The sequence below is a fragment of the Hydra vulgaris genome, chromosome 15, assembly GCF_038396675.1.
Source record: "Hydra vulgaris chromosome 15, alternate assembly HydraT2T_AEP".
Taxonomy (NCBI): domain Eukaryota; kingdom Metazoa; phylum Cnidaria; class Hydrozoa; order Anthoathecata; family Hydridae; genus Hydra; species Hydra vulgaris.
Window position 1 is genome coordinate 19,260,052 of NC_088934.1, and position 17,613 is coordinate 19,277,664.

General features: G+C 28.1%; 1 protein-coding gene across 1 annotated transcript in view; it reads left to right on the forward strand.

The window, feature by feature from the left end:
- Window positions 1-11,511, forward strand: part of LOC136072090 (uncharacterized) — a 28,229-nt gene extending 16,718 nt beyond the window's left edge. The window contains exons 9-16 of the mRNA XM_065820346.1: window positions 7,527-7,600; window positions 8,685-8,738; window positions 8,875-8,939; window positions 9,033-9,169; window positions 9,350-9,441; window positions 9,589-9,732; window positions 10,865-11,044; window positions 11,162-11,511. Of these exons, the coding sequence (XP_065676418.1) occupies window positions 7,527-7,600; window positions 8,685-8,738; window positions 8,875-8,939; window positions 9,033-9,169; window positions 9,350-9,441; window positions 9,589-9,732; window positions 10,865-11,044; window positions 11,162-11,263 (848 nt within the window). The 3' untranslated portion in view covers window positions 11,264-11,511. The remainder of the gene's footprint in view (window positions 1-7,526; window positions 7,601-8,684; window positions 8,739-8,874; window positions 8,940-9,032; window positions 9,170-9,349; window positions 9,442-9,588; window positions 9,733-10,864; window positions 11,045-11,161) is intronic.
- Window positions 11,512-17,613: the final 6,102 nt, after the last annotated feature.

Sequence of the window (17,613 nt, forward strand, 5' to 3'; positions counted from 1 at the left end):
AAAAGAAAATATTATCTAAATAAGATTGAGTTCAAACAAAGATAGCTTATCTAATAAAAGAACAAAAAGCAAGGGTTTATAGGTGTAATGTGTAAGTCCGTGCTGTTTATGTCGTTTAATAGAGTCTTGTGTTGTTAGTAACCAGCGTAAAGATTTATCTCTTAACTGCACCAAGCCATTCCAGTCATACTCCAGAAAACCATGATGGATTAAACACCTATGCATGGATTTATAACTGATTTATGACTAAAAAACTAGCCCATGCGTCATTCAGAGACAAACAACTTCTTTCACGGTGACAGTAATTGTGATTTGGAAAATAGTCGTGCTCAATGACACTAACCCTTACGGGCTAAGCCCAATATTATTTATAAACTTTGGCATATATATAATTCTGGCATATATAAAATTCGCCGAATGGTCACACACAAGCAGTGAACACCTGAGGGAAGAAATGAAGTACATTAGAATAAAGGAGAATTATTTTTCAAACAAAGCATTTTTCAAACAGATGTCAAATAACATCTGTTTGAAGAAAGATGTCTGTGTTTGTTTATTTTGTTGTTCGAGTTCTAAGGCGCAAGTTTCAATATTAGTGATTATGTCCATATAAGGGATATTCTTTTGTATTGGGACAAATTTTGGACCAAGATTAAGTAGTTCAGTAGTTGCTTTATCCAGGTTAATATTTGTTAAATTTATTATTGCTGGTTTAAAAATCAGTTAGGACGAGTTTTTTCAAAATTGATTTTATAACTAATGTTATTTTACAATTTATAGAATTTTCCTTTTAATTCAGTTTTTTTCAAAAAGTAATGGTAATTCTTAGATTTGTTTGTTATATTATTAATTATCTCATAATCATTATATCTTATTTGTGATTGAAGATATAAATTTAATTCATCAATCAACTTCTTACTTGAATATAATCTTTCTTTTGCTTCATTTGGAGTATGAACTAATAATTTTTTTCTGTTTTCTTTCATTATATTTTCAGCTTTTTGGTACATACGACTTTTTATTTTAAACAATTTTGGAGCTATATTGTTTAACATTTTTGCATTTTTGAAAAAAAACAAGTTGATTTTTCGTAATTGTATTTCGTATCTTCAAATTTTGTAATTTTTTTCATTTCATTGTAAGTCTCTTTGCCGTAAAGAGCAGTTTTAAAATCTTTAAAAGTCATATTCTTGTTATACAATGTGTTTATAAATATATAAAGTGATTTTGATAAAAAAAGAAGCGTATAACTATTTTTAAATATATTTTGATATATTAATATATTAACGATTTTTCATGGGTATTGTATTTATATAGTTATACGATATTGTATTTATATAGTTATATATATATATATATATATATATATATATATATATATATCATATTTATATAGTTATATATATATTACACTTAGATAGTTATACATATATATATATATATATATATATATATATATATATATATATATATATATATAGTATTTTTTTTTTTTTTATACATCTTTACTTCCAACAAGGCTGCAAGCAGCCACTAATTAAAGTTGGAAGTTACTGAAAGAGAAAAGATGAAGATTGTAGAGCAAGATAATGATTGACGGATGACTTAAAAGATTGCAAATTATATGAATCAGGAAAGCAAGATAAAGGAAGTAAATTCCAAAGAGCTGATGTTCGAGGAAACAAACTAGACGAATAAGCGTTTTTGGAGCACTTAGGAATAGTCACAGAAAATAGGATGACACTTAATTGAATGATGAGTAACACGAGAATGAATTTTAGTAGATGGCACAAGAGACGCTAGCTCTTTAGAGCAGTGCCCATTATAGTATTTGTATTTATTGGTTGGCTGCAAGAGCAGGCCCAACTATGTTTTCAATTAACCTCTCCACCTTCATCTAATGCACGATAAAATCTGTCAGTTATTACTGTTAGCAAATCACCTGTAGAACGAGAAGATCGAAATCCATATTGATGGTCAGAAAATAAGTTATTAGATTCAAGATGAGAAATTAAGTGTTTGTTAATTAAAGATTCAAAAACCTTGCTAATGATAGGAAGAAGACTTATGAGACGGTAGTTAGACGAATCAGATCGCTCTCCAGAATTTTTGAAAATAGGAATAACAGATCCCGCTTTCCAGCAGGCTGGAAAACAAGACTCTGATGAGCACTTGTTGAATAGTTTTGAGAGTTTAGATGACAGCTCTGGAGAACACTTCTGCAAGACAATAACAGGTATGTTGTCCGGGCCACAAGCTGTAGAAGAGTCTAGGCAGGAAATCACTTTAGATACAGATGCTGGAGTGATATGAATGTTAAGCAATGGATCAACCTGTTTGTTGGCAATATCAGGTAGAACGCAACTAGTGGAATCAAGAGATGATATTGATGAAAAGTTTTTAGCAAACAATTCGGCTTTGTCTTTAGGTGAGGTGACAAAGTCTGAACCATACAAGAGAGGTGGGATTATAGATTTGCCCTTATTATTGATATTATTAAAGATTCTCCAGAAGTCACGAGAGCCTAATTTTTGAGAGGAGATACGAGATTTCATGACCTGAGAATAGCGGGTTTTGGCGTTAGACAAAACCTTTTTACAATTGTTTCTAGCAGTAATAAACAGACGTCTGTTTTCTGGAGAATTGTTTTGCTGATAAATATGGAAGTAACGGTTTCGATTGGCAATCGCAGCAGCACAGTGTGAGGAAACCAATGGAGGAGAGTGAAGCTTGACCTGGAATCGTCGAGAGGGAATAAAAGATTCCATGCCAGCCTGAATCCACGAAGTTATGTATGTAGCACATTTGTCGACAGGAAGACAAAAGATTTCTACCCAAGTGCCATCACGAAGAAAATCACGGAAAGAATCCCAGTCAGCTTTACTGTAGTTGTAAGAGGTTCGATAATAGGGGGATTCAGGTGATGAAGAAGAATGAGATATTAGTTTTAGAGAGATCAAACTGTGATCAGAAGAACCTAAAGGTGAATGTGGAGAAACTGAGCACTGACTAGGATCAGAAACAAGACATAAGTCGAGTAGAGAAGGTAGATGATTCGGGTTGTCAGGAAAGCGAGTTGGAAAGTTGACTATTTGAGTTAGGGATTGAGAAAGGCAAAAGTTGTGGGCTTTAATGCCTGCAGAGTCACTGGCACTAGAGCCAAGCCACTCAGAGTGGTGAGCATTTAAGTCACCGACAACAACTATATTAGCTGATGGATAAAGAGAGAGGGCTTGGTCAATATGATCAGAAATAATGTCAGAAAGAGTGCAGTCTTGAGATGAAGGAGAGCGATATAGAACAAAGAGAAAGGCAATAGAGTGAAGTGGTGCTAAACGAAAGCACATGAAAGAATAGTCTGTGGATTCAAACCTAGTTTCACAACAAATGGGTGAATTCTTACGAATGTAAATGCCCAGGCCAAGCATGTGACTATTGGAGTCTTTACAAATTAGAGGCAGATAACCATCAACACTAAGATCACAAGATGAGACAGCCAAACTCAAATTAGTCTCACAAAGAGCAAGTAGGTCTGGTGAACTTTGCAAGAAATAAGACTCAACAGAAGAAAAGTTACTTCGAAGACCACGAATATTAGTGAATGATAGGTTTAGAGAACATGGTGATGATGATAGTTTTTTGTGTTTTATGGTTTTTGGTACTTTATTCATTTTTAAATTAGATTGAAGAACTTGACTCAAAGCATAGATAGTACTCAGAACACCGTTTAATAGCCCAAGCAATTGCCTCATTACTACGAATAAACCCTAAGCCGTAACAAAGGGCTCCAAATGTGGCCTCCACAATGCACACTAAAAGTACAAACAGGGACACCATCCATGCGCAACATGACACTGTTAATACTTTGATATTTTTCAGCTGTTGATGGAATCAACCTCTCTGAGAGCTACCACAGAGTTTGGGAAACCTGACTACCAGCCGGCCTCAGAACCATAAAACTGAGTTTTAGAGCTGTACCCTCATTAGGAGATAATAGAATGAGTTGCCTAGTCATAAAAACAGAGACACAAGCAAAACCCATCCATTGAGTCAAGAAGATCCAGCATTCAACATCCTAAACTGGAAACAATTTATTAAAAATACATCTGCGCCAGCCTAATAGATGAAGAAGGGGTGCGAGGCTGGTCAACAGATAGAAGCTGTTTACCCCTTAAGTCTTTGCCTTGGAGGCCTTCTACCAGACAGTAGCCGGGTGCATTTAACATCTAACCAAGATGAGTATTTTTATCGAGACACCATCTCTAGCCTTTACTCAACCAAGAGCCCCAAGGCAGGAGGTGTTTTAATTCAAAGTCGGCATCTCCTAGCCTTTGCCTAAAAAGGCGTATCCTACGAGGCAGCAGGACATGAAGCAGATTGTACTGGGTTACATGTTACCAGTAGCAGGATAACCTGATCTGACTGTGATCTATATATGTTACCAGTAGCAGGATAACCTGATCTGACTGTGATTTATATTGTTATATATATTACACTTATAGAGTTATATATATAATATATTTATATAGTTATATATATAGTATATTTATATAGTTATATATATAGTATATTTGTATTGTTGTTTATATAATATATTTATATAGTTATATGTATAGTTATTTATAAAGTTATATATTTAGTATATTTATATAGTTATATATATATAGTATATTTGTATTGTTATATATATAATATATTTATATAGTTATATATATAGTATATTTATAAAGTTATATATTTAGTATAATTGTATAGTTATATATCTAGTATTTTATATAGTTATGTGTATATAGTATATTTATATAGTTATTTATATATAGTATATTTATATAGTTATATATATATATATATAGTATATTTATTTAGTTATATATATAGTCTATTTATATACTTATGTATATAGTATATTTATATAGTTGTATATATAATATATTTATTTAGTTATATATATAGTATATTTATATACTTATGAATATAGTATATTTGTATAGTTATATATATAGTATATTTATAAAGTTGAATATAGTATATTTATATAGTTATATATAGTATATTTATATAGTATATTAATATAGTTATATTTAGTTTTAGTCTTATAGTCTTCATAGTTCATAGTACTTTTTTATTTTTATATTTTTTTACCTAATACTTTTAAATTTTTGTATCAAAATACTTTAGATACATTAAAACAGATGTGCAATGAGTGTGTCTTGAAAAATGAGTATGTTTCGAATTAAATTTTGTATCAAAGGAACACTCGATTTATTGTTTGAATCACTTAATAACAATTAAGTGTAAGAAAATCCAAATTTAATAACAAACACAGAATATTTTTAATACTAACTACTTTTGTTATTTTCTGCCAAAATTATCTAAAATCTTCTTGTACAGCAGGAGGATTATAGGTATTAGGTATTTTAAGTATTATCAACATTAGGTATTAAAAGGAAAATGTCAGGCTTTTTCTTTCAGTAGAGAAAGAGCAAACCTGATCAATGTGACAGTCTGAATGTTCCAACATTTCCACATCCATTAAAAGCTTTGTATCTGATAATGAATGAAAAAGTCCAAACATTTTATTGGTTTTGCTATTTGATGTAATGAGATTTGAGAAGCAAGAATCTGTTGGTTTTTTGATAGCTAGTTATGTACAAGTTTAGAGTTTATAACCATGACAAACCAATCAATTCCAAGAAGTTTAAGTGTGCCTGGCTTATTAGGAATAGTATCAATTAGTGAAATTAGTGATTAATTCCAAAATCAACTAGCAGAGGAATCAAAATTTAAATGTTTCATCTTCATTCTTATTAATTCATTTTTTGTTTAGAAGCAACATGAAGTTGACATGTCAGTGTATTTTGTATGGTAAAAACAGAATATTGTGCAGTGTTAAAATTCTTTGTTTTTGAAGGTTTATCAGCAACAGAAATTCATACCGTTAAAAAATGCTAAAATTGTCAATGGTTGTACATTGAATATGAACCAGCTAGTGGGCATCTAAAAAGTGAAACAACAACAGAAATCATTTTTTTGGTTGATTATCTTGAAAAAGGTAAACAAAAATAACACAGAATATTATTACAACCTTTAAGATCAGTTAGATAACAAAATGAAAAAGATCTGGTTTACAGAAGAAAACAATTGTTTTCAATCAAGACAATACAGATGATCGCAAAAAAATTTTTTTGACAATAATTAACTTGAATGTTTAAATTACAAATTGCTTGAAGACCAATTGTATTCACCAGTTTCAGCTCCTTTTGACTATTACTTCTTCAGAAACTTGAAACAATTCCTTTTTGGGAAGCATTTTTTGTCAAATGAAGAAGCTATTGTATCTGTGAAACAGTATTATGCAGAGCTTCCTGTGTCCCACTATCAATATCTTTAATCAACATCATATCACACAAAAATATCTTTAATCACCATCGTATCATGCAAAAATATCTTTAATCATCATCATATCACAAAAAAATATCTTTAATCAACATCGTGTAAAGCAAAAATATCTTTAATCATCATCGTATTACACAAAAATATCTTTAATTATCATTGTATCACACAAAAATATTTTTAATCATTATCGTATCACACAAAAATATTTTTAATCAACATAATATTATGAAAATGTATCAAATAGTAGTATCATATTTAAAGTTTAAATTTAATTTTAAAAATATGAATTTGTTTACGGTTATTTTATTGACTTTACCATGATCTTTCAACATTCAAACAATCTTTTATACCTTTCATGTGAGAAAGACTAACAATAATAAAAGGTTTCCTTTTAGTATGAATAGTCTTTTATTACAGTTTACTTATAATCGCATGAATTTATTGTGTAAAAAAATTTTGTAGTTGTACAAATCAGAATTATATTAAAGTTAACATGAAGCATAGGTTTGTAGTGCTCTTTAGTTTTTGTTGTTTATATTTTTCGCAGTAACTGTTTAAATAAAAAAAAAATTTTGTGCAAAAATATGTTTGTAAAAGATAAATTTGTCAAAAGACAACATACGGTAGTTGGAATTTTTTCATGAGTTACACTGATAATCTAAATAATCTAATAATCTAAATCTAATCTAACAAAATAATCTAAAATCTAATCTGATAATCTAAAATCTAATCTGATAATCTAAAAAAGTATTTTTATTAACATCCAGCAAACATTGTATAGTGGAATTTTAGTGGTCCTATGTAGGCATTTTTAGCAGATCGCTGTAGTTTTTTAGCGGACCATTAGTGGCAGCCACCAAAAGTGGCTAGCCAATGATTAGCCACTATTTTATTGTTGGAAAGTTATCAGCTTGCCATTTACATTGGCTGTCTCTAATAGTCTGCTAAGTAACCGATGAACAAACCTCTGATGAACCACTAAAAAAGCCCAATATAGGTCCACTGCAAATCTACTAAAAAATTGTTTGCTGGGCAGGATATTTTTTTATAGTTTAATTTCTTTTTTATTAATCATATAATAGCTTTGATTCAATCTATTGTTAAATAAAATTAATTTACGTTTTTGTTAGATGATCAAAGTAGCTGGGAAGACATGGATGAAGAAGTTGATCAGTTTTTATCTGCTGAAGAAGAGAGTGCAGATGTAAGTATTTTATTTCTTTTACTGCATAATGCTTATTCTATAAAAAGGTCAACTTTTGCTTTTATTTTACCTGAATAATATCTTATTATTGACAAATAGAATCTTTAATTTAACAATAAAATCAATCCTGTTTTGATTATACTGCATTTTATTGTGTCACACTATATTGGGGTAAAATGGGGTAGTTTCGGTAAGACAAAATAGGGTTTATACCACATATTGCATGATACAAGACCTGCTGATGCTATTGTTGCGGCATCTACCGATGTCATTGCAGCACCTGACTCTCTCCATCACAATCAAAATTGAAGCCTCTGCTGCTGTCTCAAACACTGCCAATATTTCAGCTAAAGACTTTGTTGCTGATTTGGCTGGTATTACCAAATTGAATAAAAACAAAGCTTTAACAAGCTTTGGTAGTTACGAGTATTCGTTTGATTAATCAAGTTCAGTTGTTTCTCCACACCATTTAATGCCCATTCTCCACATCATTTAATTTCAAGACTAAAGAATCAAGTATTAAAATAAAAATACAAAATAGTTTGAATTCCTTACCTTATAAAAAAACATTACTGAAGGCCAAAGAGAGAAAAAAGCCAAACAGGCTTTTTTCTTCATTTGTGAATTGGTGAGTTTTTTATGATTAAAAATTCCTAAAAATTCACAAATAAAGACGCACTATGCCTTTATTGTACGGAGCTCTATTCCTCAAATTTCAAAAGCTGGGTTTCCTGCAGTAAGTTGTATAGGTATAATCACTATTCCTGTTCTGGTCTGGAAGGAAATAATAAAATTCCAAACTTTGTGTTGGGAATTTTATTCTGTGAACTGTGTACTAATAGTAAATATTTTGACGGTTTTTTTTTAGGATTTACAAGATCTTCCTATAAATTTTTAAACCATGCCAAGCAAAATGGGGTATTGATGTTTTTTTCTTTAAGTACCTCATCTAATCCCAGTTTGCCCTATGAAATTTTTTTACTTTAGATATGGTTAGTTGTGAAATTATGGATCATTACTAATTAACACTGATTTTTAAATGAATCAATATTATTTTTTAAATTTAATCTCAATTACTTTTTAGAATAGCAATATGAGGTTACTCGAGGTCATGGTTAACAATGAAATCCCTGTTAAGGTTTTTTCATTTACATTTTAGTTATGTTTTTTTTTTGTTTTTTTTGTCATAAAGTAATATTGTCAATATTACATATAAATAATAAAAAAAAACTCTTATACGTATAATACTATAATGTTATGGCCTTTTTTGTTAGGTTGTAGGGATGTGTCAAGCATATAATGAGCTTGCTGGCTTGTCAAATGAGAAATTTTTACAAATGTAAGCTTTTATTTACATTAAGTTTTCCCCAGCTTTGAAAACTTGAAAAATGCAGGTTTTTTTTTTAAAAAGTTTAATGATATTTTATTATAGATTGAACAATACTAGAAGTAGGTGCTGGCAATATCTAAGCAACTATGTGGCTATTGCACCCTTGGATGTTTTAGGTGGAATTGACCATGTTAAAATGCTTTGGTTACTTTTAAAAAATACACTTTTAAATGATCAAGGTAATTTCGAAAGTGCTTTCTAAAAAAGGTGTTATTAACATCGTTTGTGCATACTATGCAAAGTTTTCTGTATACATTGAATTTAAGTACAATCATTACTGATAAGTTTTAAAAATAAAATATGTTAATATCATAATTATTCATATTTATGCGATCTTTATTAAATTAATATTTCCTTAGGCAACATTCAAAGGAATTGTGAAATCATGGATGCGACATGTAGTGCAATGAGATCTCTAGCATTAAAACTCATTCAGTGCGACTCTTCAAAGGTTCTGAATTGAGGAAAATTTTATTGCAAAAAATAAACTTTTCATCGTAATATAACCTAAATAATCATTAGTAAATGTTTACATAGATCGCTAGATCGCCTATTTGAACAGCAGTTGATTTTTAATTTGAATTATTCTGTCATTTAGGTTTGTTGTGAAGAAGTTTTTACAATGATTGCACTTATGTTAAAGTTGGAGATAAGTGTATCAGGAAAGATGAATCTTGTGAATGTTCTGGGAATTATTGGAAAAGAGTTATGCAATAGTGATACAGCAATCGACATATTGATGGTGTGTGTAAAATCTGTTAAAATTGTTTATTTCATAAGCTTTAAGGTCAGATTAAAAAGCAGATAAATACACGGGATAAAATATGCAAAACAAATTAACAGTAGAATAGGCTATAATATTAAATAGTATAAATTGTTATTATAGTTTAATTTAGTTTTATACATATTGCAAACATTTATGGTTTTCCGTTAGCAAAGGTAGTTATTATATATTTACATCTAAAATAGGTTTGTTATTTCAAAAATGTTCAATTAGTTATAAGTTTCAATAGTTTCCATCATTTCAAAGATTACCTGTAACATTTAATTATACTAATACAAGGACGTAGACAACTTTTTTTAATGTTTGAGCTAAGCAACTTTGAAACATGAAGAAAACTTCATATATAAGTATGTTCATATATATGAGGAATGAGGATGCTATGCAAAAAATTGCGCTGATTGGAGACTGGGAACAACAAAAACCATAAAATATTAGCCCCTTCCCCCTATATTCCCCCCAGCCCCAAATAGGAAGTCATTTAGTCAAATTTGTTTTTGTTTTTTTGATCTTAACCTTTATATTTATTTTTGATCTTAACCTTTATATTCATCGACAAATTTCAAATTTGATTCAATAATCTCTTGTTCGGCTTTTATGAATTTATAAAGTTTACACACCCTCAAATTGAGGGGCTGTAAAGTTTAGGGTTTTTGTTGTTCCCAGTCTTCAATCAGCACAATTTTTTGCATAGCATCCTCATATATATGAACATGCTTATATATGGAGTTTTCTTCATGTTTCAAAGTTGCTTAGCTCAAACATCAAAAAAAGTTTTCTACAGCCTTGTAATATATAAGAAAGTTTTTGAAATTATACGGAAAATTTTATCGGTTTTTAACTTGAAGGCATTGTTTTTGATTTATCATAAACTTTTTTTATTACCATATTTACTGTATCATAATTCAAGCTGTTCCTATCGTTGCATACTTTGTTTATAAAAAATTCCATTAATATTCAGCGTGTATAAAATACTTATATTTAACTAATTATGCAGTTTTTGACAATAAGCTCAGTTTTTGACAGTTGTATTCAATTTGCGATTGGTTTATTTAATGTTTAATTTTAAAAAAATATATATATTTTTTTTTAGAAAATAGGAGAGACATTAAATAACTTACTGTGTGATACTAACTCGACTTTGCTTCTGAAAGCTGAAGTAGTTGATGCATCAGTCGACACCTTTGCTGATGGTCCTCTTGTTGATATCATCCTTCAAAGTTCTAAACTGTTAGAGAATCTAAAAAATTTTTCAAATGGATTCAAAGCCCAAGTTAGTTTCACCTTTTATAAATAATTAAAAATAACCTCTAAGATAGCATATCTTTTGCGATGGGAGATCATTAGTTACCATTTATTGTTAATTTTTGACATTTAATTTGTTTTTTAGATAAAATACCAGCGAGCAGCTTTGGGTGATAATATAGGTATTGTAAATATGGCGCGGATAAACTTGATTCGTTTTTTATCATACAAAGAAAGCAATAGATAGTTTTTTACTGACATTAGTTTATGTATATTGGTATCATCAGTTTATTGCAACTTTGAGACTGCCGCTGAGATATTTTTTTATTTTCGTTACGTAAATCATTTAATATATCACAGAATTTGTGTTAATAATTATACAGTGGAATTAGGTAAAAAAAAAAACTTAAACCTGTAAAAAACAAATCCTGCTTAAATTTAATTCAACTGTTCAAAAATATGTCAAGAGTCGTCAAAAAATCTTTTGGGTTACAAGAATGTCTATTTTTTGGCATTATACGGGACACACGGGATAATTGTTTAAATTCACTTCCAATACGCCGTTGAAAACATAATTTAATAGTAGTTAATACTTTAGAAAATATTTCGAGATATATATTATTATACGGGATTATACGGGACACATGGGATAATTGTTTAAATTCACTTCCAATACGCCGTTGAAAACATAATTTAATATTAGTTAATACTTTAGAAAATATTTCGAGAATTAATTCCTTTTTAAGTCATTTAAAAGTTTATTCGTCGTGTTTTTATACTTTAACTAGTTATAACTTATGCAGTATAATGTGTTCCATGCAATAAAACTTTATATAATGTGTTGCATGCAATAAAACTTTATATAATGTGTTGCATGCAATAAAACTTTATATAATATGCTACATCCAATAAAACTTTATTAATGTGCTACATGTAATAAAACTTTATATAATGCTACATGCAATAAAACTTTATGCAGTACAGTGTAAATGGCATATACCTGTCCCTACCAACACGATGCGTTTCATTGTCGCTCCCAACACTATGTATTGTAGTGTAAATTACAATTACAGCTTATAAAAATTGTAAAACAAAGTTGTAACTCTTTCTGTTGCCGTTTAAATTTTGTTTAAATATACTCTAAATAAGGCAAAAAAAAACACTGTTATGTTTCTATTACATTGACATGTGTTAAAAAAAATTGCTTCTAATGAAAAAATTTTGAAACTTTTTCTTTATATTTAATTTTCTTCGCCTTGTTTTCAGATTGAAAATAATTAGGAAAAAACAAAAGAATAGATTTTTTTAAATATGTAATTAGTCTTCGCAATCAAAAAAAGAAAAAAAGTTTTTAAATTTTATATTTGTTAAGCTCTTCATTAAGTTAAAAAAAAAAAACTTAACTCGTAAATCTTTAAAGAAAGAAAATTTTTTGTTTGAAATAATTAGGTTTTTAGGTGAATTAAAGTACAGCATCACCTCAATTATTTAAAGAATATTTTGCGAATAAAATTTTTTTGGATAATTAGCAAAACAAATTCTTACTCTAGATATTGTAAGAAAAAATTACAAGTTATTTATTTTTACCTGTAATTTTTTTAAATCGAGATAGGGTAGAGCGGGGCATATCAGAACAGTGTGGCATAATGGTACAATTAAGTCTTGTACCTCAGCTAAAATAAATTTTGTATAAATTTTATTTGGTAAAGTATTTTAAATTATTGTGAAAAAAAAACTAATTTTAGAAATACCAAAATACATTTAAAAATCTAAAATGCATCAATAAGTTTGCGAAAAACAAAATTTGCGTATTGTCTTAAGCGATACAACAACAAAAGATTTATCTTGAACTATTGCTAACTTGCTGTATTTATAAAAAGTTTATATTTTTCAGAGAGTATTTTTTATCCTCTTTTTGATTCTGATTTTAAAATAATATCTGGAATTAAACTTAATGAACAGTATTAATTTCAGTAAAATGACTTTTGTGGGGGCGTATCGGGACAACAAGTTATTTATATAATTGACTATATTACTACCATTTTATGATGCTCTTTACAGTTTGATGATTTTATTATTAATCTATTTTTCTTATTTAGAAAAGCAATATTAGTAATAAATCCAAAGATTTTCTTATTTATATAACTTAACCTGATTATTAATAGTGTTTAATGTAAACAAAGATAATAAGAAATTATGTAAGATTGATCAATCATCCAAATGGGATGAAATGCAGTTTTAGCTGTGAATAAAAAGGAACTAAGAACTAGAAAAGCTGCTGATAAAAATGGCATATTTAAGTTTGCTTTACATTGGCATATTGCTAATAAATAAGCCAACTCATCAAAAATGTTGCCAAATAGTTTCATATTTTCTGTGTGTGATTCATAATATTTTTTGTTTAATTTTAGATATAGTAGTAGTTACCAATTTAATTATATATAGGTTAGAGCAGAGCGGTGGTACTTTATAATAAAACTCAAATTTAATATTTTAGTTGTTATTTTTGTTTTTATTTTGTGGTGTATGGGTGTATGAACGTGTCGTAGATATAGGTATGTTACTTTTTTTGAAAGTTTAATGTCTGAACATGTTTAAACGATAGATAGCCTTAATTTTTTATAATTTTTGAAACTTTACAATTAATGAATAAATTCTGCTTTTCAAATGTCCCATTTTCAAATTTTGCCCCATCCACTTGCAAAATGTAAAAATTTTGCTAGTCTAGAGTTTCGTTACTTTGGTTGTTATAGCTTATTTTTAGAATTTTTTTCATTTTCTTATAACAATGAATTTTTGGAAAATTATAAAAAAACAGTGTTAACTATGATTAGTTTATCCGTAACTAGCATTTGTTGCTTAAGTGTCCCTATATGCCCCGCTCTACCCTAATAACGCAAGCAAAATTTTTTTTTAATTTAAGATTTAAAAGCAGCCGTGGCGCAGTACAAAATTTTAAAAAAAAAATTAATAGTTTAGGAACAGCGGTGGTGCAGTGGTAGCGTACTTGCCTCAGAAACAAAGGATCCATGGCACAAACCTTACCTCTGGGCAAGTTTTGCAACATCGGTTAGGAAGGAGGCGTGAACTTCCAATTAAATGATCATACGCGGTGCCCTGTAATAAGATCAAAAGGACTTCTTAAGGCACCTGAAAAAAAAAAAAAAAGGTTTAGCAACATTTTAAGCTTATTTTGTAACAGTTTAAAATTTAAGATACCAAACAAACAAAAAAAAATAGCAATCTAAATTCTAGCAATGATAATCTACATCATATAAAAATTAAATTTTGATTTTGAATTAAAAGGCCATACTCCTAATAAGTTATAAAAAAAATTTATTTAACTTTTAAGTTAAAAGATATTTTAATTCAATATTAAAAAAGTCTCCTCATATAAACTTTTAAATTTACATTGCTTAAGGGTTAACATCAAAAAGGTCTTAAAATGAAAGTTAAAAAAACAACAAAGATTTTTTTTATCATTTATATTTTTAAAAATTTATAATAAATCTGATTTAAAAGTTCTATTACAAAAAATACTTCGTAAAAAATTTCTTTTAATTTTTTTTTTTTTTCCTACATTTATATATAATATATATATATATATATATATATATATATATATATATATATATATATATATATATATATATATATATATATATATATTTTATTTTAGGGTGATTTTTTATAAAATATTCTTTAATGATGCTTTCAAGTTGACAACAACCCATATGCCAGAATAATCTATTAAGATAAATTCAGTATGTAAACTTTCAACATAAAGATCTATTTCTAATCTCCATTTTTCACCATTAACACCTGTATCTAATCTCCATTATTCACTGATATACATGATTTTCAAGTAAATGCATTTTGGTGTTACAGAATCATCTGGTCATGTGAATCTATACAATTTGATAAGTTTTTTGATTGCTATATCTAAAAATTGACAAGATTTCCCATTATACAATACATGATGACAAAATAATACTCAATAATATCAAATCATAAAAGTAAGTGTTTACTGATGCACAGAGCATACTGCAATAGTAAAATTAAAAAAGTTAGTTAAATGCTCATCAAGTTGCTGAATATCATTATCTTAGAAATAGTACGGACTATTTATAATATTATGACACTTACAATGATATGAATAAAATTTTTAGATTTCATTTTAAAATATTTTAGCGTTCAAAAATTATGACCATATAAAGTTTAAACCCCCTCAATTTGAGGGGGTTGCAAATTTTATATGGTAATAATTTTTAAACGCTAATAGATAATACTATGAAACTTAAAATTTATCGATGAATATAAGTCTAGTTAAGAATAGTACAAAAAATACTTCATCAACTTGTTGCTCTCACGTTTGGGGCAGGAGGGGGGCAAAAATTTGGGTTTTTTTTTGTTCCCAGCCTCCAATCATCGCAATTTTTTGCAAACCCATATTATTTGACATAAGTATAAACATATAAATGTTTGGAGTTTGCTCCATGTCTGGAAGTTACCTCTCTCAAACACCAAAAAATTCTTTCTATGCCTCTGTATATGTATACAATAATAGACTTCATGTATACAATAATAGACTTCAGCCTCGTTATTAGGATGATAAGATGATGATAAGGCTCTTGTCTTATCAAGATGATAAGACTATTGTCTTCTACTTGCTCCAGTCATATATTTCACGGTAAAATGTTGTACAAACTTATATTAATAATGACGAATATATATAAAAAATAAATAAAAAATAAAATATTAAACTTAATCATATTATTTTGTAAAAAATTTAAAAGCAAGTTTTATGTATTAATTTTAATTACGAGTAAATTTAATGAATAATATTTTTACTTCAATACAATACCTTCTTTTTTTTCTCAATTCAAAATAAAGTATTCTTGGTTTATATGCTTTCAAAACATTTTCTGCACTTTCTGCCTCGCACAAAACTTGTATTACAACTGTATCTTGCAAAAGAGTAATTTTTTCAAGATAATCTGAAATAACACTATTCAAAAAACATGAACATGCTTGAAAATGCATTTGTCAAGTTCTGCTTTACCAATAGTTTTTCTTTTTTAATGCAAATTTTCGAGCAAGTTTTATATCAATTAAATGACATTTACTTTCTAACATTTTTAAGTAGATTTGCATTCGATTGATAGACATTTTACCCAATTAATTGGAGCTTTGAAAACGCTGTTACCTCTAGTTTTGATGTTTCTAGGAGTAGTATAACACTTTATACACATTTTCTCTAGATAAATATACTGAGAATCTTTGATATATTTATTCTATATATTTATATATTTGATCAATTACTATCACTTTTTAAACTGTCTTTCTTAAAAGATTTCCACATATTCTACATGCTCATAATAACTTTTGTTGATGATTACTCGCCATTATTTGCGGATCTACTTTTGTGAAAACTACCCTATTCAAAACCATTATATTTTTTTTATAAAAAATGACAGGTAATAGAGATTACTATTTTCAAAAAGATAAAAAAGGAGTAGTATTATTAACAACTTACAAAAATCTTACAAAAATTTTAGTTCTTCTAAAATATAAATTAATAGAATGTGTTAAACTTGCTTATAACAAAGCAAATTTAACACAATCTTGTATTTACTTGTTGATCACAGTAAAGCGAACTTACTACTTCAAAATCTATTAAATCTTATACTTATTCAAATTCATTAATGATCTATTTTGCTTCATTACACAAGAAATAGTTTACCAACAACAAAAAACACAAGCAATCAAGCAAGCTGGTAAATAATATATAATGAAAGCTTAACACGATTAATCAAAATAATGATATTTATAGATTTGTAGCTAACGCATGAGCATGATAAAAGCCCATGTTTTAATAAGTATTGAATCACCGTGAGTAAGTTGTAAGTTATTATGTAGTATAGGTATACTAGAAGTAAACAAACGTTTAAAACTAAGAGTAAATAAATTATATCCATCTATAACATAATATTTCAAAAAATTTATACATTTATTTTTAAATCGTGTCAAATTTCACTTTTTTTTTTTTTAGTAAAACTAATAAATATAGTCATAGTGGTAAAAATCTATCAAAAGAGTACTCCAATTTAAACGCCTTAAAAGGACTTTAATTCATAGTCGCTAAGTAAAGAGTTTTGCTTAAGTTTTGTTTTAAATTTATTAAACGAAAAAAGTGTTTTAAGATCATTATTTCAAAGTTTAGGGGAGGACGGGTAAGAGTGAGCCACGCTTTTGAAAAACCGTTATAATAAAGTAATTAAAAGTGAAAATAAAAATGTTAAGGAGCCTAAAGCTTGGTCTATTGGTTTTCTATGAGAAATAAAAATGAAAGTATCAAAATATCTTTAGATTTTTATATATTTAAAAAATAATGCATTAGTTCCCACTGGTTCACTCCTACCCATTAGGCACTAGCAATTTTCACCTTTTTTTTAAGAAAAATTAATTGCTTCAAGCGGGAGTACCTTAATTAGATCAAAAAACTATAGTGTTCAAAGTTTGAAATTCTCAATTTAATTTTTTACATTTAATTTATTATGAAACATAAACTAAAGCGAGTTAAAATTAATGAATTTT